Here is a 27,757-nt window from a genome sequence, read left to right as displayed (position 1 = left end):
GAGTTTGGTACACATCCAGTGGATAGAGAGCTGTTTATTATGTTCAACATAGGAGGGCCAAGCACAGGAAGCAGCTCTTTCAGTAGTTTAGTTGGAATAGGGTCCAGTATGCAGCTTGAAGGTTTAGAGGCCATTATTATTTGTCATTGTGTCAAGAGATATAGTACTAAAACACTTGTGTCTCCCTTGATCCTAGGTCCTGGCAGAGTTGTGTAGACTCAAGACAACTGAGCTTTGGAGGAATACTGTCACGCCCTGACCTTAGAGAACCTTTTTATGTCTCTATTTGGTTTAGTCAGGGTGTGATTTGGGTGGGCATTCTATGTGTTGTATTTCTTTGTGTTTGGCCGAGTGTGGTTCCCAATCAGAGGCAGCTGTCTATTGTTTTCTCTGATTGAGAATCATACTTACGTAGCCTTTTTTCCCACCTATGTTGTGGGATCTTGTTCTTGTATGGTTGCGGTTGAGCCCTACAAAGCTGTACGTTTAGTTGGTTTTCTCGTTCTTGTTTTTCCTGGTTAGCATTAAAGAATATGATTAACCTGCCTCACTCTGCATCTTGGTCTCATTCCACCAACAACGATTGTTACAAATACGCAGAGTCCGTAAATTGCCTTCTAATGATCATGATCTTTTCCTCAAAGAAGTTCATGAATATTTCACTGCTGAAGTGAATGCCATCCTCTCTTGGGGAATGCTGCTTTTTAGTTAGCTTTGCGACAGTATCAAAAATACATTTTGGATTGTTCTTATTTTCCTCAATTAAGTTGGAAAAATAGGATGATCGAGCAGCAGTAAGGGCTCTTCGATACTGCACGGTACTGTATTTCCAAGCAGCCTCTCTGAGTTATTGCCTTGAGATAGAAGCTGTTTTTTAGTCTCTCGGTCCCAGCTTTGATGCACCTGTAATGATCTCACCTTCTGGATGATAGCAGAGTGAACAGGCAAGGGCTCAGGTGGTTGTCTTGCATGATCTTTTTGGCCTTCCTGTGACATCGGGTGCTGTAAGTGTCATGGAGGGCAGGTAGTTTGAGTCCCCGGTGATGCGTTGTGCAGACCGCACCACCCTCTGGAGAGCCTTGCGGTTGAGGGCGGTGCATTTGCCATACCAGGCTGTGATACAGCCCGTCAAGATGCTCTCGATTGTGCATCTGTAAAGGTTTGTCAGAGTGTTGGGTGACAAGCCAAATTTCTTCACCTTCCTGAGAATGAAGAGGCACTGTTGTGCCTTCACCACACTGTCTGTGTGGGTGGATCATTTCAGTTTGTCTGTGATGTGTATGCCGAGGACCTTAACTTTCCCTTCTCAAATGCTGTCACTTCGATGTGGATATTGGGGTGCTCCCTCTGCTGTTTCCTGAAGTCCACGATTATCTCCTTTGTTTTGTTGACTTTGAGTGACAGGTTGTTTTCCTGACACCACACTCCCAGTGCCCTCACCTCCCTGTAGGATGTCTCATTGTTGTTGGTATTCAAGCCCACTACAGTTGTGTCATCTACAAACTTGATGATTGAGTTGGAGGTGTGCATGGCTACGCAGTCGTTGGGGGAATAGGGAGTACAGGAGGGGGCTGAGCACGCACCCTTGTGGGGCCCCAATGTTGAGGGTCAGCAAAGTGGAGATGTTGTTTCCTACCTTCACCACCTGGGGGCGGCCCGTCAAAGTCCAGGACCCAATTGCACAGGGCGGGGATAAGACGCAGTCCTTGTTAGTGGGCCGCGACGGTGGCACTGTATTATCCTCAAAGCGGGCAAAGAAGGTGTTTAGTTTGTCTGTAAGCGTGTCGTCGGTGTCCGTGACGTGGCTGGTTTTATTTTTGTAGTCTGGGAGTTCCTGTAGACCCTGCCACATACGTCTCGTGTCTGAGCCATTGAATTGCAACTCTACTTTACGATATTGTTATTTGAGGCTGACCGGAACATATCCCAGTCTGCGTGATCAAAACAATCTTGAAGCATGGATTCCAATTGGTCAGACCAGCAGGATCTGACCAGTCACTGATACATCCTGTTTGAGTTTCTGCCTATAAGATGGTAGGAGCAAGATGGCGTCGCGGTCGGATTTGCCGACCAATGCCATCCTCCTTTCTCTCATGTTGCCGAAACAGTCTATGATTGTCATACAGTACACACTTTTAGTTTTTGTTGTCCTAGGCTACCTGGCAAAAATGCTTGCTCGCTAGCAGGGCCTAAATTTAACATCCGCCAAAATGCGGGTGTTAATTTCACTCGCATTTGTAAACACAAATGGTCAAGTATGATCACATTTCTAGCTAAATCAATGCTGCAGTAACTGTTTTCAAAGTATTTCTGCTGTTTTGTTTTATAGCTGGTAAATGAATAGCACAAAGTGAAAGAACTGCAAAGCCTACTATAGTCTATCCCACCTTGCGCTGAATGAAATATACATTTTTAGAAGCGCGGTGCCCAGGTATAAAAGTTGGACAAAGTTTCACTTCAGTAGACTTTAGTTTCAAGTAAATTAGACCATGTGTTTTTTGGCAATTTATATTGTTTGGTTCGCAAGCTAGGATGAAAAACAATGTTTGACTTTCAACTGACTAGCGGCTACTAGTCAGACTCAACCTCACAGGCAAAAACATTATTTCAGTCGTCTTACCACAATAACCTCTAGCCCTTAAAGGGGCAGGTGAACAATTCTCAACAATTTAACACATTACTTCATACCTGTAATACGTTTATTGTTTTAGAAATATTACAAAGCATGTTCATCCGTTTTAGCTGGTAAAAAAAAAGGTATGTTTTACGCCCTGCTCGCTCGTCTAACTTCCTTTCATGGGCAAAAATTAGCCAGCTAGTTAACCTAGCCTAATACTTCTAGCTACATATTGAACTTCCAACCTCTCAGGCCAGAGGCATAATGTATGAATCAGTGGAGGCTCCTCTAAGGAGGAAGGGGAGGACCATCCTCCTCAGTGAATTCCATCAAATGAAAATGGTAAAACATTAAAGTTATCCTTTTTACATAAAACTATACTAAATACAGTGCATTCGGAAAGTATTCAGACCCCTTGACTTTTTCCACATTTTGTTACATTATAGCCTTATTCTAAAATTGATCAAATTATTTCTCCCCCTCATCAATCTACACACAATACCCCATAATGACAAAGTGAAAACAGGTTTTTAGAAATTTTTGCAAATCTATAAAAAAATATATATTAAAAAAAATACCTATACAAGTATTCAGACCCTTTACTCAGTACTTTGTTGAAGCACCGATCGCAGCCTTCTGTCCTCTTGGGTATACTAAGGCCATGCTTGTTTAAAAAAAATTGTGACCTCCCTCATCTATCTTCAGAGCTCGTGTTGCTAGGTGACCTAAACCGGGATATGCTTAACACCCCGGCCATCCTACAATCTAAGCTTGATGCTATCAATCTCACACAAATTATCAATGAACCTACCAGGTACAACCCCAAATCCGTAAACACAGGCACTGTCATCGATATCATCCTAACCAACTCGCCCTCCAAATACACCTCTGCTGTTGTCAACCAAGATCTCAGGGATCACTGCCTCATTGCCTGCATCCGTAATGGGTCTGCAGTCAAACGACCACCCCTCATCACTGTCAAACGCTTCCTAAAACACTTCAGCGAGCAGGCCTTTCTAATCGACCTGGCCGGGGTATCCTGGAATGATATTGACCTCATCCCATAAGTAGAGGATGCCTGGTTATTCCTTAAAAGTGCCTTCCTCACCATCTTAAATAAGTATGCTCCATTCAAAAAAAAAATATATATATATATATATTTTTTTTTTTTACCTTTTATTTAACAGGCAAGTCAGTTAAGAACACATTCTTATTTTCAATGACTGCCTGGGAACAGTGGGTTAACTGCCTGAATGTTTTTTTAACCAGGAACAGATATTGCCCCTGGTTCACACCGGACCTGTCTGCCCTTGACCAGCACAAAAACATCCTGTGGCGTACTGCATTAGTATCGAATAGCCCCAGTGACTTTTCAGGGAAGTTAGGAACCAACACAGGCAGTTAGGAAAGCTAAGGCTAGCTTTTTCAAACAGAAATTTGCATCCTGTAGCACAAACTCAAAAAAGTTCTGGTACACTAAAGTCCATGGAGAATAAGAGCACCTCCTCCCAGCTGCCCTTTGCACTGAGGCTTGGAAACACTGTCACCACCTATAAATCCACTATAATTGAGAATTTCAATAAGCATTTTTCTACGGCTGGCCATGCTTTCCACCTGGCTACCCCTACCCCAGTCAACTGCCCGGCACCCCCCTCAGCAACTCGCCCAAGCCTCCACCATTTCTCCTTCACCCAAATCCAGATAGCTGATGTTTTAAAAGAGCTGCAAAATCTGGACCCCTACAAATCAGCCGGGCTAGACAATCTGGACCCTCTCTTTCTAAAATGGTGCCAGAATTGTTGCAGCCCCTATTACTAGCCTGCTCAAACCATCTTTCGTGTCGTCTGATATTCCCAAAGATTGGAAAGCAGCTGCGGTCATCCCCCTCTTCAAAGGGAGAGACACTCTAGACCCAAACTGCTACAGACCTATATCTATCCTACCCTGCCTTTCTAAGGTCTTCGAAAGCCAAGTCAACAAACAGATTCCCGACCATTTTGTATCCCACCGTACCTTCTCCGCTATGCAATCTGGATCAGTGCTGGTCATGGGTGCACCTCAGCCACGTTCAAGGTCCTAAACAATATCATAACCGCCATCGGTAAGAGACATTACTGTGCAGCCGTATTCATTGACCTGGCCAAGGCTTTCGACTCCGTCAATCACCACATTCTTATTGGCAGACTAAACAGCCTTGGTTTCTCAAATGACTGCCCCGCCTGGTTCACCAACTACTTCTCTGATAGAGTTCACTGTGTCAAATCAGAGGGCTTGTTGTCCGGACCTCTGGCAGTCTCTATGGGGGTGCCACAGGGTTAAATTCTCGGGCCGACTCTCTTCTCTGTATACATCAATGATATCGCTCTTGCTGCTGGTGATTCTCTGATCCACCTCTACGCAGACGACACCGTTCTGTATACTTCTGGCCCTTCTTTGGACACTGTGTTAACTAACCTCCAGGTTAGACTGTAAACTGAAACCACCTGAGCACAAGCTAAAGAGCTGCATAGGGATGAGACTGCAGTGCATGCAGTAAAAAGAGAGGAGCAACAGACAACACTGTACAAAACAAAAACAAGTAAAAGAGAAACATCTAAACACTACAGCTGTGTTCGAATACACATACTGTATACTACACACTTAATGAGTATATACTACATACTATTAGTTAATTTTAGTATACTATAAAACGGAACAGTATCCTTTCAGTCAAAGGTACTAGTTCTTTGCTGGTCTACCGAAAGTTGATGCTGTTGCTATGCAACCTCTTGCTAGCTAGTTAGCATAAAATATCTAAGTAGTAATTTGTTATGCTATGTTTTTTAAATTTAATTTAACCTTTATTAGGCAAGTCATTTAAGAACAAATTCTTATTTGCAATGACGGCCTACCAAAAGGCAAAAGGCCTCCTGCGGGGACGGGGGCCTGGGATTAAAGAAAATAAATCAATACAATATAAATATAGGACAAAACACATCACAACAAGAGAGACAACACTACATAAAGAGAGACCTAAGACAACAACATAGCAAGGCAGCAACACATGACAACACAGCATGGTAGCAACAGAACATAACAACATGGTAGCAACACAACATAACAACATGGTAGCAACACAACATGGTAGCAGCGCCAAAACATGGTACAAACATTATTGGGCACAGTCAACAGCACAAAGGGCAAGAACGTAGAGACAACAATACATCTCACAAAGCAGCGACAACTGTCAGTAAAAGTGTCCATGATTGAGTCTTTGAATGAAAAGATTGAGATGTTGTTCGTAAGGACGGCGTAGCAAATACATTGTCAGCCAACATAACGTGTAAGGTAACTTATTTGAAAAGTAATTACTTTATTACATTGCTCAATTAATTAGTTGGCATAATTAGTTAAAGCAATGAATTTGTATCGGCTAACATTGGACTTCGGCTGCATATTTTCCGCCATTTTCTTAAAATCAATCTGAAAACAATGTGAAGCCACACCCATTTCCTGAAGAATTGCATTATGGGCCCTAAGGTACAGAAACAGTGTCCTGTTTGTATACTTCATATTTTGGCAAATTTAGTATGACATCCGGAAAATTTTGGCATACTAACTACTTGCTGGACTATTAAGCGCACCTGAATATAAACCGCACCAACTGATTAAAAAATATATATATTTTGTACATAAATACGCCGCACATGTCTATAAGCCGCAGGTGCCTACCGGTACATTGAAACAAATTAACTTTACACAGCCTTTAAACTAAACATGGCTTGTAACAAAAATAAATAGGCTTTAACGAAATACGGCTTGTAACAAAAATTAAACAGTAGCCTACCAGTAAAGTCATTGGTCACTATCTTCCTCCTCCTGTGCACTGAAAGCACTGAAGTCATCTCCTTCGGTGTCGGAGTTGAATAGCCTCAGAATTGCTTCGTCCGATGTTGGATCGTTTTCATTGTCGCTCTCGTCACTTTCATCCGGAGGCAAATTCCCCGCTGAACTACCCTCAACAACACGCAGCAGTCCAGCCTTTCGAAACCCGTTGATGATAGTGGATTTTTTGACAATGCTCCACGCTATCAGGACCCACTGGCAGACTTGACCATAGGTGGCTCTTCGCATGCGGCCCGTTTTAGTGAAGGATTTCTCCCCACTTGTCATCCAAGCCTCCCACTGAAAAAGGAGCGCCACCTTAAATGCACATTTACATTTAAGTCATTTAGCAGACGCTCTTATCCAGAGCGACTTACAAATTGACACGATTTACACTGATGTCCAGTGGCTGCAAATACTTTGTTGTGCCCCCAGGAATCACAGATGGAATTGAGTTTGTCCTCTTGATGGCTTCTTTCACAGAATCTGTTATGTGGGCCCTCATGCTGTCCAACACGAGCAATGCCTTGTTCTTGTGAAAGAATCCTCCCGGTCGCTTGCCGTAACACTCCGTATGCCATTCATGCATTAGGCCTTCTGTCATCCATCCTTTCTTGTTGACTTTCATAACAATTCCTCTCGGGAATTTTTCTTTAGGCATCGTCATGCGTTTAAAAATCAACATCGGTGGAAGCTTTTCTCCCGATGCCGTGCAGCTCAGAACACAGGTGAATCAAATCAAATCAAATCAAATTTATTTATATAGCCCTTCGTACATCAGCTGATATCTCAAAGTGCTGTACAGAAACCCAGCCTAAAACCCCAAACAGCAAACAATGCAGGTGTAAAAGCACGGTGGCTAGGAAAAACTCCCTAGAAAGGCCAAAACCTAGGAAGAAACCTAGAGAGGAACCGGGCTATGTGGGGTGGCCAGTCCTCTTCTGGCTGTGCCGGGTAGAGATTATAACAGAACATGACCAAGATGTTCAAATGTTCATAAATGACCAGCATGGTCAAATAATAATAAGGCAGAACAGTTGAAACTGGAGCAGCAGCACAGTCAGATGGACTGGGGACAGCAAGGAGCCATCATGTCAGGTAGTCCTGGGGCACGGTCCTAGGGCTCAGGTCCTCCGAGAGAGAGAAAGAAAGAGAGAATTAGAGAGAGCATATGTGGGGTGGCCAGTCCTCTTCTGGCTGTGCCAGGTGGAGATTATAACAGAACGTGGCCAAGATGTTCAAATGTTCATAAATGACCAGCATGGTTGAATAATAGTAAGGCAGAACAGTTGAAACTGGAGCAGGAGCATGGCCAGGTGGACTGGGGACAGCAAGGAGTCCTCATGTCAGGTAGTCCTGGGACATGGTCCTAGGGCCCAGGCCAGTTGAAACTGGAGCAGCAGCATGGCCAGGTGGACTGGGGACAGCAAGGAGTCATCATGTCAGGTAGTCCTGGGGCATGGTTCTAGGGCTCAGGTCCTCCGAGAGAGAGAAAGAAAGAGAGAAGGAGAGAATTAGAGAACGCACACTTAGATTTACACAGGACACCGAATAGGACAGGAGAAGTACTCCAGATAAACAAACTGACCCTAGCCCCCCGACACATAAACTACTGCAGCATAAATACTGGAGGCTGAGACAGGAGGGGTCAGGAGACACTGTGGCCCCATCCGAGGACACCCCCCGGACAGGGCCAAACAGGAAGGATATAACCCCACCCACTTTGCCAAAGCACAGCCCCCACACCACTAGAGGGAAATCTTCAACCACCAACTTTGTGGGCCGAGTATAGCCCACAAAGATCTCCGACACGGTACAACCCAAGGGGTGGGGGGGGGGGAACCCAGACAGGCCGACCACAACAGTGAATCACCAATTTGTAAGTCGCTCTGGATAAGAGCGTCTGCTAAATGACTTAAATGTAAATGTAACCCACCCAGGTGACGCATCCCCCCCCAGGGACGGCACGAGAGAGCCCCAGCAAGCCAGTGACTCAGCCCCCGTAACAGGGTTAGAGGCAGAGAATCCCAGTGGAAAAAGGGGAACCGGCCAGGCAGAGACAGCAAGGGCGGTTCGTTGCTCCAGAGCCTTTCCGTTCACCTTCCCACTCCTGGGCCAGACTACACTCAATCATATGACCCACTGAAGAGATGAGTCTTCAGTAAAGACTTAAAGGTTGAGACCGAGTTTGCGTCTCTGACATGGGTAGGCAGACCGTTCCATAAAAATGGAGCTCTATAGGAGAAAGCCCTGCCTCCAGCTGTTTGCTTAGAAATTCTAGGGACAATTAGGAGGCCTGCGTCTTGTGACCGTAGCGTACGTATAGGTATGTACGGCAGGACCAAATCAGAGAGGTAGGTAGGAGCAAGCCCATGTAATGCTTTGTAGGTTAGCAGTATAACCTTGAAATCAGCCCTTGCTTTGACAGGAAGCCAGTGTAGAGAGGCTAGCACTGGAGTAATATGATCAAATTTTTTGGTTCTAGTCAGGATTCTAGCAGCCGTATTTAGCACTAACTGAAGTTTATTTAGTGCTTTATCCGGGTAGCCGGAAAATAGAGCATTGCAGTAGTCTAACCTAGAAGTGACAAAAGCATGGATTAATTTTTCTGCATCATTTTTGGACAGAAAGTTTCTGATTTTTGCAATGTTACGTAGATGGAAAAAGCTGTCCTCGAAATGGTCTTGATATGTTCTTCAAAAGAGAGATCAGGGTCCAGAGTAACGCCGAGGTCCTTCACAGTTTTATTTGAGACGACTGTACAACCATTAAGATTAATTGTCAGATTCAACAGAAGATCTCTTTGTTTCTTGGGACCTAGAACAAGCATCTCTGTTTTGTCCGAGTTTAATAGTAGAAAGTTTGCAGCCATCCACTTCCTTATGTCTGAAACACATGCTTCTAGCGAGGGCAATTTTGGTGCTTCACCATGTTTCATTGAAATGTACAGCTGTGTGTCATCCGCATAGCAGTGAAAGTTTACATTATGTTTTCGAATAACATCCCCAAGAGGTAAAATATATAGTGAAAACAATAGTGGTCCTAAAACAGAACCTTGAGGAACACCGAAATGTACAGTTGATTTGTCAGAGGACAAACCATTCACAGAGACAAACTGATATCTTTCCGACAGATAAGACCTAAACCAGGCCAGAACATGTCCGTGTAGACCAATTTGGGTTTCCAATCTCTCCAAAAGAATGTGGTGATCGATGGTATCAAAAGCAGCACTAAGGTCTAGGAGCACGAGGACAGATGCAGAGCCTCGGTCCGATGCCATCAAAATGTCATTTACCACCTTCACAAGTGCCGTCTCAGTGCTATGATGGGGTCTAAAACCAGACTGAAGCATTTCGTATACATTGTTTGTCTTCAGGAAGGCAGTGAGTTGCTGCGCAACAGCCTTCTCTAAAATCTTTGAGAGGAATGGAAGATTCGATATAGGCCGATAGTTTTTTATATTTTCTGGGTCAAGGTTTGGCTTTTTCAAGAGAGGCTTTATTACTGCCACTTTTAGTGAGTTTGGTACACATCCAGTGGATAGAGAGCCGTTTATTATGTTCAACATAGGAGGGCCAAGCACAGGAAGCAGCTCTTTCAGTAGTTTAGTTGGAATAGGGTCCAGTATACAGCTTGAAGGTTTAGAGGCCATGATTATTTTCATCATTGTGTCAAGAGATATAGTACTAAAACACTTGAGCGTCTCTCTTGATCCTAGGTCCTGGCAGAGTTGTGCAGACTCAGGACAACTGAGGTTTGGAGGAATACGCAGGTTTAAAGAGGAGTCCGTAATTTGCTTTCTAATAATCATAATCTTTTCCTCAAAGAAGTTCATGAATTTATCACTGCTAAAGTGCAAGTCATCCTCTCTTGGGGAATGCTGCTTTTTAGTTAGCTTTGCCACAGTATCAAAAAGGAATTTCGGATTGTTCTTATTTTCCTCAATTAAGTTAGAAAAATAGGACGATCGAGCAGCAGTAAGGGTGTGTTTTTTCATGCCCAGTTGTTTTCAGTGTGACGGATGATTCGCCTTTCCTGTTGACAGTCCGAGTGAGAGGCAGGTCAAATGTCAGAGGAACCTCATCCATATTTATGATGTCGTGCGAGCCGATGGAATGCTCCTCTATCTTTGCATCAGTGAATTTGCGGAAGTTTGAAACTTTTTCCTCGTAGTCGGGAGGGAGCTGCTGACACAGACTCGTCCGTACCCTGATGGACAGGCACTTACGTCTCATAAATCTTAGACACCACGATGGTCCACCTCTAAAATCCTCGAACTTCATTTGCGGTGGCGATTGTTTTGGCTTTCAGTCGGATCTGCACAGCTGAAACACCTCGGCCGTCTGCTCTCTGTGTGTTGACCCAGTCTTCAAGCTCATTTTCTAGTTCGGGCCATCTGCTTTTCTTCCCTCTGAAAGCTTTTGTCGTCTTTTTGCACTGAGTCAGTTCCTCACGCTGCTGTTTCCAACGTCTTATCATTGACTCATTAAGGCCAAGCTCCCGTGCAACAGCTCTATTTCCTTTTCCAACAGCCAGATCGATCGCCTTCAACTTGAAAGCTGCATCATATGCATTTCTCTGTGTCTTTGCCATGGTGAGGGTGACAAAATGACTACCGTAATCAGAATGATGGGAAGTTTGAGCGCGCTCGATTTATGTCACATTATGTGACGGTGCTCAGTTTTTTGGCGGCATGAATCTTGTGAAAGCGGGAAAAATCCATAAATTAGCCGCGTCATTATATAAACCGCGAGGTTCAAAGCGTGGGAAAAAAAGTAACGGCTTATAGTCCAGCAATTACGGTATATCCATACTATGACCAATAAGCATACTATATACTCAATTCACGTCACAAATAGTATGGCTAGTGTGGGTAGTATGAGTATTCGAACACAGCTTGCATGTGGAAAATGATGAGTTATCCACAAGCTATAAAATTTCCCTCCATATGGAAAATTGTGTAACAACTTTGGGGAAAATAATACTTTCTCAAAATTCTGCAGAGCTGAGGCTACAAAGAAAAATGTTCACACAGTCAAGGAGGAAACTGAAGAATTCTTTGTTGATTGGATATTTGCAATGCAATAAAAACTGAATGGATTGTGCCATTGATCATGAATGAGACTATAATACCATTCAAGCTCGATACTGGAGCTCAGGTAAACCTGTTGTTGCTGGATGACTACAAAACACAAAGTATAAGGCAAAATACACCCTGAGAAGGTTACTTGGGAGAATGTACCAGTCAAAGGAAGCTGCATAATAACTTCACAGCACAAAGGAAAACAGTTCAAAGCACAGCTGCTGATTGTCCTGTCCTAGAAAACAGTGCATGTGAAAAGCTGATTCTGGTGAAGAGTGTTTGTAGTGACATCACAGACTGAAAATGACCAAGAATAACTACTGACTGAGTACAAGGATGTGTTTGAAGGTCTCGGATGTTTAGCTGGAGAACACAAAACATGTAGCGATGACAAAGTTACTCCAGTTGTGCATTCGTGCAGAAAAGTTCCATTCACACTGAGGAAAAAGATCAAGGAGGAACTCGGACTCATGGAGAAATTGGACGTCATCACAAAAATCAATGAACCTACAGATTGGGTAAGCTCACTGGTTATTGTGGTGAAAAAAAATGGCAATCTCAGGATATGTCTGGACCCTAGAAATCTCAACAAAGCCATCAAGTGAGAGCATTTGAAGTTGCCAACCAGAAAATAGATCATGTTGCTGTTTGCTGGAACAAAGTGGTTCAGTAAGCTTGATGCCTCATCAGGATTCTGGCAAAGGAAGCTAGACGGTGCAAGCTCAAGGCTATGCATATTCAACACACCTGAGGGCAGGGACAGATTTCTTTGTCTACCATACAGGATTCTCTCAGCGCCAGAGGTCTACCACAAGACAATCCACATGATTTTCGAGCATATTCCAGGAGTAGAGACAATGATGGACGACATCATCGTCTGGGGGTCCACAAAAAAAGAACACAACGCGAGAGTGAGACATGTGCTGGAACTGACATGGAAAGTCAACCTGAAACTAAACAACGACAAATGCGAGTTTGGTGGGGGGAAACACTTACGTTTATGGGAGACGTACTCTCAGAGGAGGGAGTCAAACCAGACCTGAGGAAAACATCAGCGATCAACAAAACGGAGCACTCGAAGAACAAGGATGACATGAGATACTTCACAGGCATGATCGCCTACCTTGCAAAGTTCATACCTCAATTGTCAGCACAGTCCACTCGACCCAGAGGTCTTCTGGAACATAACTACTAATGGGAATGGTCCCATGAGCAGGAAAACTGCTTTAAAAAAAGCATCTGGACTGAATGTTTTTGTTTATGTGAAAACAAAGAGAGCCACAATAGAGTAATGTTGGCCAGAAACTGTATTTCTTTGGAAAAAAACAAACATGCTCAAAATATGTTTATTGATGTGTGATTTTGATCCCCCCCCATTTTTTTTGTTGCATGCTATGCAATGCTGAGTAAACAAATGTGAGATTTGACATGTGATGTGAGGTTAGAGAATATTATTTTAATGTTAAAGGAAGGAAGATGTGTTGTGTTAACATTAAGACTGACCCTGGATCACTCCTCTTTTCAGTTCGCTGTAGCTTGCGACTGGAACGAGCTGCAACAAACACTCAAACTGGACAGTTTTTTCTCAATCTATTCATTCAAAGACTCTATCATGGGCACTCTTACTGACAGTTGTGGCTGCTTTGTGTGATGTATTGTTGTCTCTACCTTCTTGACCTTTGTGCTGTTGACTGTGCCTAATAATGTGTGTACCATGTTTTGTGCTGCTACCATGTTGTTGTTATGTTGTGTTGCTACCATGCTGTGTTGTCATGTGTTGCTGCCTTGCTATGTAGTGTTGTTTCTCTTGTTGTGATGTGTGTTTTGTCCTATATTTATATTGTATTTATTTATTTTCTTTAATCCCAGGCCCCCGTCCCCGCAGGAGGACTTTTGGCAGGCTGTCATTGTAAATGACTAGTTAATTAAAAAGTAAAAAATCTGCATATAGATTAATTTTACAATTTTTAACACAGATTGAGTTATTTCACTAAGATAATCATTAAACCATGAACAGGAGTCAGACCTCAGGCCTATCGAGGACAACTTATTCAATAAAATAGCATGATTAACAGTATCAAAAGCTTTTGACAGGTCCACAAGCAAAGCAGCACATTTCATTTAGTGTCTAAAGCGTTGACAAGATCATTAACAACTAAAGTTGTTCCTGTAATAGTGCTTTACCCAGGTCTAGACCCTGATTGGTTTACATTCAAAATACATTTCTCAGATAAAAAAGCTAAGTTGTACATTCACTAAGGATTCAAGAACTTTAATTAGACAAGGAAGCCTGGAAATGGGGCAATATTCATTAAGATCACTACTATCCCCGCCCATATGGAGTTGCAGCACAAGAGCTGATTTCCATACTTTTGGAATATTTCCTGAAAACAATTTGGGTTATCAAGCCTACAATGATGGGCGCTGCACACTTAAGCAAACTGGGATCCAATTGGTTGGCCCCTGTGGATGTCTTGTTTTCTATGGCTAGCAAAGCATCCTGGACTTATTTTTCTGTAAATAGCCTAAAATAAAAGCTTTGACTATAATTTCTCTGATCATTAAGCATTTTTCCCCTATCAGCATCCAATCCAATATCATTGTGAATTGGCTTATAAGTTATTTCAAAGAGAGAGCCCGCTGAAATAAAATGGTGATTAAATTGGGGTGGCAAGTAGCCTTGGGGTTAGAGCATTGGGCTAGTAACCGAAAGGTTGCAAGATTGAATCCCTGAGTTGACAAGGTAAAAATCTGTTGTTCTGCCCCTGAACAAGGCAGTTAACCCACGGTTCCTAGGCTGTCATTGAAAATAAGAATTTGTTCTTAACTGACTTGCCTAGTTAAATCAAATAAAATGGATCAATGATGCCATATTTCCCAGAAATGAGTGTCTGAATTAATTTGAGGTGGCAGAGAGGAAGAAGTAGAACCCTTAACATATTTGACAGTTTTCCAGAATTTAGCTGGGTTGCAATAACAATCTGAAAGAGCGGTTAAAATAATCAGAATTAGCTTTCTATAAACATCAACAAAGTAATGCATATTCACAGCATTGTTCAATAATTTTGTATGGATTTCACTATCATACCCTCTAAAAAAAGGACTGATTTGCTCCAATTAGAGCAAACATACAGCATTCAACAGAAAGTGTCTCTTGCACTTGAAAAGCAAAAATCTATAGAGTTGGGATGATTTCAAAAACAGCATTACCTACAGTCTGTGCTTAGTGGGCCTGAGGTTGGCCAGTGACAGTGTCAGTTGAAGGGTCCTAAAGGGATGATAGGAAGTTCCTCTCACCACAGCCCCTTGTCCCCTAGGCCTAGGTTGTCATATGCTATTGTTGTCAGTATCACGTCTTCTGGAGACCACCATCCACTCAGCTATGAAGAAGGATAGTGTGCCCAGGAAGCCCACTAGCACCATGATGAGCAGCTGCCAGTGCAGTAGTAGGTAGTTACTGTAGAAGAAGGCCAGGGCTGCCATGATGGACTGGACAAGGTAGAAGACAGCGAAGGCGGGAGCGCTGTCCTCCTGGAACATGTATCCCACAATGCTCAACAGCTGGGTGTTGATGCAGCTGTCTCCAAGGCCAAGCAGGAAGCTGCACAGCAGAGCCAACTCAACACTGGGGGTGATGAAGGCCTGCAGGTTTGTACCCTCTGCTGGGGCCAGAGGGCGCCACTGGCGATGTTCAGAAGATCAAGTAGAAGGCCACAAAGTGAGTGATCAGCCCCAACAGCACCACAGGGCTCCTCCCAAACCGGTTGCACTTGTTCAACATCCCAAACATGCCCCCTCCCAGGATCTCCCCAATGCCAATGAAAATGCCTGAGAGTCCAATCAGACTTTTGGCATTGTCCCCAAATTGAGTCATGGCCCCAATACACGTCCCATATACCCCACTGTAAAAGGTCAGCTCCAGGCCTGTGTATGCTATGAAGATGCTTAACAGCAGCATCTCTTTAGTGACAGACAGCTGCAATGCCTTCCTGAAAGCATCCAGAGCCTGGGAACCGAGACCTTGAGGCACTACAACAACAGAGGCACTTTCTGAGGACTCAGCCTGCAGCAGTGACTCAGATTCGTCAGAGGATATGGACTTAGGCTCTGGCTTCTGGATCAGGAAGAACAGGAAGCTGCCTATCAGGCTTATGACCGTGAGAGCGATAAATACAGTCTGGCGATCCTTGTCTAATATGTGAACATGGCCATGCCAGGCAAAATAAATATACATGTTCCCAAATAAAAAGCTGAACTGTAGCAAGGACCAGAAAATACCATAGTTCCTGCCAATGGTGACATCTGTAGAGTTGATGGTGAGTAGGTTACCCTGAGCAGTCCACAATATTGCAGCCGCTATTCCAACAACTACAGAGGCTGTGTAAAAACTCCAAGTGAAGGGTTGGATGAACGTGGCAATGTATCCACTGTATGCTAGTCCACTAAAGAACATGGAAAGTTGTGGTCCTATAACAGCCACTACCGAGGGAGCAATAAGGTTGGATGCAGAGAAAACTCCATAGATGATAGACATGCTTGTGTATCCACTCCCACTGAAGCCAGTGCTGTTGAAACTCTTGATCACAGTTTGCTCTATATTTCCACATGTTGAAAAAGCAGTGAACACGAACATAAATCCAAAGCCCAGGATTACGATGTTCAACAGTGTCTTTCCTTCTGGACTCATGTTTTTAAGGTGGCGCTGTTTTATTTTGATGATCAGCTAGCTAGTTAGTTAATAAACTTCTGAAGTGGTCCACACGCCTCATCGAGTCGGGTGCTGCACTGTCTGTCTGACGAGTCCTCGTTTGTGCAATAACAAGGTGGAGATACCAGATGGACATTGCACCGAAACTGGCAACCTGCTGATAGTCGACAACGATAAGAAAACCGGAAGTTTAGTGATGAGATGCAACACCACACTAGCTGGGTAGAAACAAATTACTGTTAAGGCTGCGCAAAAGTGCTTCAAAACAGAGGTGCAACATCGCGAGACTTCCGTGAACGCTTGCGAAATGCGTTTCCCCCAAACGAGGTTAGCCAAATCCTGTTTCTCTTTTGGTCCATTCAACAACAGAGCGATACGTTCCTTGTTTCAGCAGGATGTTGTATCTATACCTTATGTCATGCCTTATTGGAATGGATTTATTGATAATATCTGTTGGAAAAAAGTTTGGATGTTGCCACAAACATACCTACTTGTTAACAAAATTAAGGAAGTTTCCTTTAAAATTATTCATAAATATTATCCTGCTATATGAAGAAGAAGTTTAAGGAAAACATCAACTCAAATTGCTCCTTTTGTAATGACCACCCAGAAACAGTTGTGCATCTTTTTTGGCATTGTATGCATGTAAGAAAACTGTGGCAAGACATCAGTAGGTTTATAATTGAACACATTTATGAAGATTTTACACTATTGTGGAGAGATGTACTGTTTGGATTCTTTACATACAATAGAAATAAGTGGAATCATTTTTATGTAATTAATTTCATTATTCTTTTGGCCAAATTTCATATACACAAATGTAAATTTACAAACAGAACACCACATTTTCGTATCCTACAAAAAGAAATTGAACTGTATTTTAAGACGGTTAAATGCTCTACTAACAAAAAAGCTGTTAGAATTGTAAGTATATGCATGTCCCTTAAGGTCCTTGTGTAATTGTAATGTGATATTTTACCCCTAGCTCGATTGTCCATTGTTTGTAATCTATGTATGCTTGTGTTCCCTCATGTGCTTTATGTATTGATTTGTTGTTAATAAAATAAAAAAAATAATAATAATAATAAAAAAATAGAGGTTAGCCAAATCCACGCCCTTTTAAAATAGGGGCGTATTCCAGCCTACATACGTTCCCGTCATTGGTCAACAGCATGAAAGCGGTGATTGGATAGATTCAGAGTGCGCGAGAGGAGCATCATTCAAGCGCGAGTTCTCTCACTTCAGCTGAGAATAATGAATGCCAATAGCGCTACAGGTAGGTAAAATACCAGTCATTAACGTATAAAATAGCTTAAAGATTTTTAGGTATAGAATATTTTGACTAGGGATTTTTACTTTCAGTCATAATTTTCATCTTGCTGGTGAAACCGAGAATCCACTATTGAAGGTTAGCTGTAGTTATCACAAAGATTGTTATTGATCTTTTTAATGAATGTAATAAAATCATGATTAAAAAAAACAAAAAAGGTTGTTAGCTGGTATGCTCAAAAAATGTTTGTGACCTATGTAGTTGTCAGTGAATATCACTGTTGACTACATGTATATTTCAATTCATAGTTGTTTACTATATTTTCCTACGAGGCTCACACAAATGGACCACTGTTCTTTTGAGGCATCCTTTCGAATGGCCATTGAAGGAGTTTAAAAGTTTAAAGAGTGGCTACAGACGACAAGAGTCGGGAGTCACTTGCACTTGGAGCAACACTGTCATGTCACACACGGTCTCACACACTCGCACATATGGAACGCCGTTTGTGTCTTTGCGTGTAAAAAAAGATACACGTCAAATAACACTATTTCTAGCAACTGGCCCAACGCTCTAACCACTAGGCCGCCCCCAAATAATAAGACATTATTTGTTCGACCGAATGTGAAAACGTCTGTGTGAGCATTTGAAATTAGATCAAGATCAAACGAGCAGGATCAAAAATGTTTGCAAATATATTTGATACACCAGAAGTTGCTAATAACATCTGTATCTAGCTCGCTGTAGCATGGCTGCCAAGCTAGCACCAATGGCACCAGCCTGAAGACAACGACCAGCAGAAATTTTGCAGCAGTCATTTTCAATATTCTTAGCAATGATTTAAGTATCCATGTGAGTAAGTATTAGCTAGGTAGCCACTTGTTGTTCTCCTATTGAAATAACTAGCTAGCCAGCTACTTAGCCCTGTTGCCCAAAACTGTGTACCATGTTTTGTGCTGCTACCATGTTGTTGTTATGTTGTGTTGCTACCATGCTGTGTTGTCATGTGTTGCTGCCTTGCTATGTAGTGTTGTGTTGTCTCTCTTGTTGTGATGTGTGTTTTGTCCTATATTTATATTGTATTTATTTATTTTCTTTAATCCCAGGCCCCCGTCCCCGCAGGAGGACTTTTGGCAGGCTGTAATTGTAAATTACTAGTTAATTAAAAAGTAAAAAATCTGCATATAGATGAATTTTACCATTTTTAACACAGATTGACCAATGGTGTTTATATAAATAGTGAAGAGAACAGGTCCCAAAAGCGACCCCTGTGGTACACCTTACATCAAGAAATTACTTACATCAAGAAATTCAGACTTAACCCCATCAATCATGATGGCTTGAGTTATTTCACTAAGATAATCATTAAACCATGAACAGGAGTCAGACCTCAGGCCTATTGAGGACAACTTATTCAATAAAATAGCATGATTAACAGTATCAAAAGCTTTTGACAGGTCCACAAGCAAAGCAGCACATTTCATTTAGTGTCTAAAGCGTTGACAAGATCATTAACAACTAAAGTTGTTCCTGTAATAGTGCTTTGCCCAGGTCTAGACCCTGATTGGTTTACATTCAAAATACATTTCTCAGAAAAAAAGCTAAGTTGTACATTCACTAAGGATTCAAGAACTTTAATTAGACAAGGAAGCCTGGAAATGGGGCAATATTCATTAAGATCACTACTATCCCCGCCCATATGGAGTTGCAGCACAAGAGCTGATTTCCATACTTTTGGAATATTTCCTGAAAACAATTTGGGTTATCAAGCCTACAATGATGGGCGCTGCACACTTAAGCAAACTGGGATCCAATTGGTTGGCCCCTGTGGATGTCTTGTTTTCTATGGCTAGCAAAGCATCCTGGACTTATTTTTCTGTAAATAGCCTAAAATAAAAGCTTTGACTATAATTTCTCTGATCATTAAGCATTTTTCCCCTATCAGCATCCAATCCAATATCATTGTGAATTGGCTTATAAGTTATTTCAAAGAGAGAGCCCGCTGAAATAAAATGGTGATTAAATTGGGGCGGCAAGTAGCCTTGGGGTTAGAGCATTGGGCTAGTAACCGAAAGGTTGCAAGATTGAATCCCTGAGTTGACAAGGTAAAAATCTGTTGTTCTGCCCCTGAACAAGGCAGTTAACCCACGGTTCCTAGGCTGTCATTGAAAATAAGAATTTGTTCTTAACTGACTTGCCTAGTTAAATCAAATAAAATGGATCAATGATGCCATATTTCCCAGAAATGAGTGTCTGAATTAATTTGAGGTGGCAGAGAGGAAGAAGTAGAACCCTTAACATATTTGACAGTTTTCCAGAATTTAGCTGGGTTGCAATAACAATCTGAAAGAGCGGTTAAAATAATCAGAATTAGCTTTCTATAAACATCAACAAAGTAATGCATATTCACAGCATTGTTCAATAATTTTGTATGGATTTCACTATCATACCCTCTAAAAAGGACTGATTTGCTCCAATTAGAGCAAACATACAGCATTCAACAGAAAGTGTCTCTTGCACTTGAAAAGCAAAAATCTATAGAGTTGGGATGATTTCAAAAACAGCATTACCTACAGTCTGTGCTTAGTGGGCCTGAGGTTGGCCAGTGACAGTGTCAGTTGAAGGGTCCTAAAGGGATGATAGGAAGTTCCTCTCACCACAGCCCCTTGTCCCCTAGGCCTAGGTTGTCATATGCTATTGTTGTCAGTATCACGTCTTCTGGAGACCACCATCCACTCAGCTATGAAGAAGGATAGTGTGCCCAGGAAGCCCACTAGCACCATGATGAGCAGCTGCCAGTGCAGTAGTAGGTAGTTACTGTAGAAGAAGGCCAGGGCTGCCATGATGGACTGGACAAGGTAGAAGACAGCGAAGGCGGGAGCGCTGTCCTCCTGGAACATGTATCCCACAATGCTCAACAGCTGGGTGTTGATGCAGCTGTCTCCAAGGCCAAGCAGGAAGCTGCACAGCAGAGCCAACTCAACACTGGGGGTGATGAAGGCCTGCAGGTTTGTACCCTCTGCTGGGGCCAGAGGGGCGCCACTGGCGATGTTCAGGAAGATCAAGTAGAAGGCCACAAAGTGAGTGATCAGCCCCAACAGCACCACAGGGCTCCTCCCAAACCGGTTGCACTTGTTCAACATCCCAAACATGCCCCTCCCAGGATCTCCCCAATGCCAATGAAAATGCCTGAGAGTCCAATCAGACTTTTGGCATTGTCCCCAAATTGAGTCATGGCCCCAATACACGTCCCATATACCCCACTGTAAAAGGTCAGCTCCAGGCCTGTGTATGCTATGAAGATGCTTAACAGCAGCATCTCTTTAGTGACAGACAGCTGCAATGCCTTCCTGAAAGCATCCAGAGCCTGGGAACCGAGACCTTGAGGCACTACAACAACAGAGGCACTTTCTGAGGACTCAGCCTGCAGCAGTGACTCAGATTCGTCAGAGGATATGGACTTAGGCTCTGGCTTCTGGATCAGGAAGAACAGGAAGCTGCCTATCAGGCTTATGACCGTGAGAGCGATAAATACAGTCTGGCGATCCTTGTCTAATATGTGAACATGGCCATGCCAGGCAAAATAAATATACATGTTCCCAAATAAAAAGCTGAACTGTAGCAAGGACCAGAAAATACCATAGTTCCTGCCAATGGTGACATCTGTAGAGTTGATGGTGAGTAGGTTACCCTGAGCAGTCCACAATATTGCAGCCGCTATTCCAACAACTACAGAGGCTGTGTAAAAACTCCAAGTGAAGGGTTGGATGAACGTGGCAATGTATCCACTGTATGCTAGTCCACTAAAGAACATGGAAAGTTGTGGTCCTATAACAGCCACTACCGAGGGAGCAATAAGGTTGGATGCAGAGAAAACTCCATAGATGATAGACATGCTTGTGTATCCACTCCCACTGAAGCCAGTGCTGTTGAAACTCTTGATCACAGTTTGCTCTATATTTCCACATGTTGAAAAAGCAGTGAACACGAACATAAATCCAAAGCCCAGGATTACGATGTTCAACAGTGTCTTTCCTTCTGGACTCATGTTTTTTAAGGTGGCGCTGTTTTATTTTGATGATCAGCTAGCTAGTTAGTTAATAAACTTCTGAAGTGGTCCACACGCCTCATCGAGTCGGGTGCTGCACTGTCTGTCTGACGAGTCCTCGTTTGTGCAATAACAAGGTGGAGATACCAGATGGACATTGCACCGAAACTGGCAACCTGCTGATAGTCGACAACGATAAGAAAACCGGAAGTTTAGTGATGAGATGCAACACCACACTAGCTGGGTAGAAACAAATTACTGTTAAGGCTGCGCAAAAGTGCTTCAAAACAGAGGTGCAACATCGCGAGACTTCCGTGAACGCTTGCGAAATGCGTTTCCCCCAAACGAGGTTAGCCAAATCCTGTTTCTCTTTTGGTCCATTCAACAACAGAGCGATACGTTCCTTGTTTCAGCAGGATGTTGTATCTATACCTTATGTCATGCCTTATTGGAATGGATTTATTGATAATATCTGTTGGAAAAAAGTTTGGATGTTGCCACAAACATACCTACTTGTTAACAAAATTAAGGAAGTTTCCTTTAAAATTATTCATAAATATTATCCTGCTATATGAAGAAGAAGTTTAAGGAAAACATCAACTCAAATTGCTCCTTTTGTAATGACCACCCAGAAACAGTTGTGCATCTTTTTTGGCATTGTATGCATGTAAGAAAACTGTGGCAAGACATCAGTAGGTTTATAATTGAACACATTTATGAAGATTTTACACTATTGTGGAGAGATGTACTGTTTGGATTCTTTACATACAATAGAAATAAGTGGAATCATTTTTATGTAATTAATTTCATTATTCTTTTGGCCAAATTTCATATACACAAATGTAAATTTACAAACAGAACACCACATTTTCGTATCCTACAAAAAGAAATTGAACTGTATTTTAAGACGGTTAAATGCTCTACTAACAAAAAAGCTGTTAGAATTGTAAGTATATGCATGTCCCTTAAGGTCCTTGTGTAATTGTAATGTGATATTTTACCCCCTAGCTCGATTGTCCATTGTTTGTAATCTATGTATGCTTGTGTTCCCTCATGTGCTTTATGTATTGATTTGTTGTTAATAAAATAAAAAAAATAATAATAATAATAAAAAAAAATAGAGGTTAGCCAAATCCACGCCCTTTTAAAAATAGGGGCGTATTCCAGCCTACATACGTTCCCGTCATTGGTCAACAGCATGAAAGCGGTGATTGGATAGATTCAGAGTGCGCGAGAGGAGCATCATTCAAGCGCGAGTTCTCTCACTTCAGCTGAGAATAATGAATGCCAATAGCGCTACAGGTAGGTAAAATACCAGTCATTAACGTATAAAATAGCTTAAAGATTTTTAGGTATAGAATATTTTGACTAGGGGATTTTTACTTTCAGTCATAATTTTCATCTTGCTGGTGAAACCGAGAATCCACTATTGAAGGTTAGCTGTAGTTATCACAAAGATTGTTATTGATCTTTTTAATGAATGTAATAAAATCATGATTAAAAAAAACAAAAAAGGTTGTTAGCTGGTATGCTCAAAAAAATGTTTGTGACCTATGTAGTTGTCAGTGAATATCACTGTTGACTACATGTATATTTCAATTCATAGTTGTTTACTATACCTCCCGGGTACAAGTACCATGTATTTTCCTACGAGGCTCACACAAATGGACCACTGTTCTTTTGAGGCATCCTTTCGAATGGCCATTGAAGGAGTTTAAAAGTTTAAAGAGTGGCTACAGACGACAAGAGTCGGGAGTCACTTGCACTTGGAGCAACACTGTCATGTCACACACGGTCTCACACACTCGCACATATGGAACGCCGTTTGTGTCTTTGCGTGTAAAAAAAGATACACGTCAAATAACACTATTTCTAGCAACTGGCCCAACGCTCTAACCACTAGGCCGCCCCCAAATAATAAGACATTATTTGTTCGACCGAATGTGAAAACGTCTGTGTGAGCATTTGAAATTAGATCAAGATCAAACGAGCAGGATCAAAAATGTTTGCAAATATATTTGATACACCAGAAGTTGCTAATAACATCTGTATCTAGCTCGCTGTAGCATGGCTGCCAAGCTAGCACCAATGGCACCAGCCTGAAGACAACGACCAGCAGAAATTTTGCAGCAGTCATTTTCAATATTCTTAGCAATGATTTAAGTATCCATGTGAGTAAGTATTAGCTAGGTAGCCACTTGTTGTTCTCCTATTGAAATAACTAGCTAGCCAGCTACTTAGCCCTGTTGCCCAAAACTGTGTACCATGTTTTGTGCTGCTACCATGTTGTTGTTATGTTGTGTTGCTACCATGCTGTGTTGTCATGTGTTGCTGCCTTGCTATGTAGTGTTGTGTTGTCTCTCTTGTTGTGATGTGTGTTTTGTCCTATATTTATATTGTATTTATTTATTTTCTTTAATCCCAGGCCCCGTCCCCGCAGGAGGACTTTTGGCAGGCTGTAATTGTAAATTACTAGTTAATTAAAAAGTAAAAAATCTGCATATAGATGAATTTTACCATTTTTAACACAGATTGACCAATGGTGTTTATATAAATAGTGAAGAGAACAGGTCCCAAAAGCGACCCCTGTGGTACACCTTACATCAAGAAATTACTTACATCAAGAAATTCAGACTTAACCCCATCAATCATGATGGCTTGAGTTATTTCACTAAGATAATCATTAAACCATGAACAGGAGTCAGACCTCAGGCCTATTGAGGACAACTTATTCAATAAAATAGCATGATTAACAGTATCAAAAGCTTTTGACAGGTCCACAAGCAAAGCAGCACATTTCATTTAGTGTCTAAAGCGTTGACAAGATCATTAACAACTAAAGTTGTTCCTGTAATAGTGCTTTGCCCAGGTCTAGACCCTGATTGGTTTACATTCAAAATACATTTCTCAGAAAAAAAAGCTAAGTTGTACATTCACTAAGGATTCAAGAACTTTAATTAGACAAGGAAGCCTGGAAATGGGGCAATATTCATTAAGATCACTACTATCCCCGCCCATATGGAGTTGCAGCACAAGAGCTGATTTCCATACTTTTGGAATATTTCCTGAAAACAATTTGGGTTATCAAGCCTACAATGATGGGCGCTGCACACTTAAGCAAACTGGGATCCAATTGGTTGGCCCCTGTGGATGTCTTGTTTTCTATGGCTAGCAAAGCATCCTGGACTTATTTTTCTGTAAATAGCCTAAAATAAAAGCTTTGACTATAATTTCTCTGATCATTAAGCATTTTTCCCCTATCAGCATCCAATCCAATATCATTGTGAATTGGCTTATAAGTTATTTCAAAGAGAGAGCCCGCTGAAATAAAATGGTGATTAAATTGGGGCGGCAAGTAGCCTTGGGGTTAGAGCATTGGGCTAGTAACCGAAAGGTTGCAAGATTGAATCCCTGAGTTGACAAGGTAAAAATCTGTTGTTCTGCCCCTGAACAAGGCAGTTAACCCACGGTTCCTAGGCTGTCATTGAAAATAAGAATTTGTTCTTAACTGACTTGCCTAGTTAAATCAAATAAAATGGATCAATGATGCCATATTTCCCAGAAATGAGTGTCTGAATTAATTTGAGGTGGCAGAGAGGAAGAAGTAGAACCCTTAACATATTTGACAGTTTTCCAGAATTTAGCTGGGTTGCAATAACAATCTGAAAGAGCGGTTAAAATAATCAGAATTAGCTTTCTATAAACATCAACAAAGTAATGCATATTCACAGCATTGTTCAATAATTTTGTATGGATTTCACTATCATACCCTCTAAAAAAAGGACTGATTTGCTCCAATTAGAGCAAACATACAGCATTCAACAGAAAGTGTCTCTTGCACTTGAAAAGCAAAAATCTATAGAGTTGGGATGATTTCAAAAACAGCATTACCTACAGTCTGTGCTTAGTGGGCCTGAGGTTGGCCAGTGACAGTGTCAGTTGAAGGGTCCTAAAGGGATGATAGGAAGTTCCTCTCACCACAGCCCCTTGTCCCCTAGGCCTAGGTTGTCATATGCTATTGTTGTCAGTATCACATCTTCTGGAGACCACCATCCACTCAGCTATGAAGAAGGATAGTGTGCCCAGGAAGCCCACTAGCACCATGATGAGCAGCTGCCAGTGCAGTAGTAGGTAGTTACTGTAGAAGAAGGCCAGGGCTGCCATGATGGACTGGACAAGGTAGAAGACAGCGAAGGCGGGAGCGCTGTCCTCCTGGAACATGTATCCCACAATGCTCAACAGCTGGGTGTTGATGCAGCTGTCTCCAAGGCCAAGCAGGAAGCTGCACAGCAGAGCCAACTCAACACTGGGGGTGATGAAGGCCTGCAGGTTTGTACCCTCTGCTGGGGCCAGAGGGGCGCCACTGGCGATGTTCAGGAAGATCAAGTAGAAGGCCACAAAGTGAGTGATCAGCCCCAACAGCACCACAGGGCTCCTCCCAAACCGGTTGCACTTGTTCAACATCCCAAACATGCCCCCTCCCAGGATCTCCCCAATGCCAATGAAAATGCCTGAGAGTCCAATCAGACTTTTGGCATTGTCCCCAAATTGAGTCATGGCCCCAATACACGTCCCATATACCCCACTGTAAAAGGTCAGCTCCAGGCCTGTGTATGCTATGAAGATGCTTAACAGCAGCATCTCTTTAGTGACAGACAGCTGCAATGCCTTCCTGAAAGCATCCAGAGCCTGGGAACCGAGACCTTGAGGCACTACAACAACAGAGGCACTTTCTGAGGACTCAGCCTGCAGCAGTGACTCAGATTCGTCAGAGGATATGGACTTAGGCTCTGGCTTCTGGATCAGGAAGAACAGGAAGCTGCCTATCAGGCTTATGACCGTGAGAGCGATAAATACAGTCTGGCGATCCTTGTCTAATATGTGAACATGGCCATGCCAGGCAAAATAAATATACATGTTCCCAAATAAAAAGCTGAACTGTAGCAAGGACCAGAAAATACCATAGTTCCTGCCAATGGTGACATCTGTAGAGTTGATGGTGAGTAGGTTACCCTGAGCAGTCCACAATATTGCAGCCGCTATTCCAACAACTACAGAGGCTGTGTAAAAACTCCAAGTGAAGGGTTGGATGAACGTGGCAATGTATCCACTGTATGCTAGTCCACTAAAGAACATGGAAAGTTGTGGTCCTATAACAGCCACTACCGAGGGAGCAATAAGGTTGGATGCAGAGAAAACTCCATAGATGATAGACATGCTTGTGTATCCACTCCCACTGAAGCCAGTGCTGTTGAAACTCTTGATCACAGTTTGCTCTATATTTCCACATGTTGAAAAAGCAGTGAACACGAACATAAATCCAAAGCCCAGGATTACGATGTTCAACAGTGTCTTTCCTTCTGGACTCATGTTTTTTAAGGTGGCGCTGTTTTATTTTGATGATCAGCTAGCTAGTTAGTTAATAAACTTCTGAAGTGGTCCACACGCCTCATCGAGTCGGGTGCTGCACTGTCTGTCTGACGAGTCCTCGTTTGTGCAATAACAAGGTGGAGATACCAGATGGACATTGCACCGAAACTGGCAACCTGCTGATAGTCGACAACGATAAGAAAACCGGAAGTTTAGTGATGAGATGCAACACCACACTAGCTGGGTAGAAACAAATTACTGTTAAGGCTGCGCAAAAGTGCTTCAAAACAGAGGTGCAACATCGCGAGACTTCCGTGAACGCTTGCGAAATGCGTTTCCCCCAAACGAGGTTAGCCAAATCCTGTTTCTCTTTTGGTCCATTCAACAACAGAGCGATACGTTCCTTGTTTCAGCAGGATGTTGTATCTATACCTTATGTCATGCCTTATTGGAATGGATTTATTGATAATATCTGTTGGAAAAAAGTTTGGATGTTGCCACAAACATACCTACTTGTTAACAAAATTAAGGAAGTTTCCTTTAAAATTATTCATAAATATTATCCTGCTATATGAAGAAGAAGTTTAAGGAAAACATCAACTCAAATTGCTCCTTTTGTAATGACCACCCAGAAACAGTTGTGCATCTTTTTTGGCATTGTATGCATGTAAGAAAACTGTGGCAAGACATCAGTAGGTTTATAATTGAACACATTTATGAAGATTTTACACTATTGTGGAGAGATGTACTGTTTGGATTCTTTACATACAATAGAAATAAGTGGAATCATTTTTATGTAA

General features: G+C 42.2%; 1 protein-coding gene and 2 pseudogenes across 1 annotated transcript; all 3 read right to left on the bottom strand.

Annotated features, from left to right (window-relative positions):
* Positions 1 to 13,382: 13,382 nt before the first annotated feature.
* Positions 13,383 to 16,251, bottom strand: LOC124002511 (annotated as a pseudogene).
* A 2,888-nt stretch (positions 16,252 to 19,139) lies between these two features.
* On the bottom strand, positions 19,140 to 21,888 carry LOC124002449 (annotated as a pseudogene).
* A 2,405-nt stretch (positions 21,889 to 24,293) lies between these two features.
* Positions 24,294 to 27,258, bottom strand: LOC124002366 (UNC93-like protein MFSD11). The gene has a single exon (XM_046309766.1). It carries the CDS (start codon positions 26,955 to 26,957, stop codon positions 25,596 to 25,598), a length of 1,362 nt encoding a protein of 453 aa, XP_046165722.1. The 5' UTR covers positions 26,958 to 27,258; the 3' UTR covers positions 24,294 to 25,595.
* Between the last annotated feature and the right edge of the window lie 499 nt (positions 27,259 to 27,757).

This window comes from Oncorhynchus gorbuscha, linkage group LG01, assembly GCF_021184085.1.
Source record: "Oncorhynchus gorbuscha isolate QuinsamMale2020 ecotype Even-year linkage group LG01, OgorEven_v1.0, whole genome shotgun sequence".
Taxonomy (NCBI): Eukaryota; Metazoa; Chordata; class Actinopteri; order Salmoniformes; family Salmonidae; genus Oncorhynchus; species Oncorhynchus gorbuscha.
The sequence above is the reverse complement of the archived record's forward strand: the minus strand, read 5'-3'. Positions and strand labels throughout refer to the sequence as shown.

What these genes read in the sequence shown, in the direction of transcription:
- LOC124002366 (XM_046309766.1), bottom strand. Translation starts at nt 26,957, where the DNA reads ATGAGTCCAGAAGGAAAGACACTGTTGAACATCGTAATCCTGGGCTTT.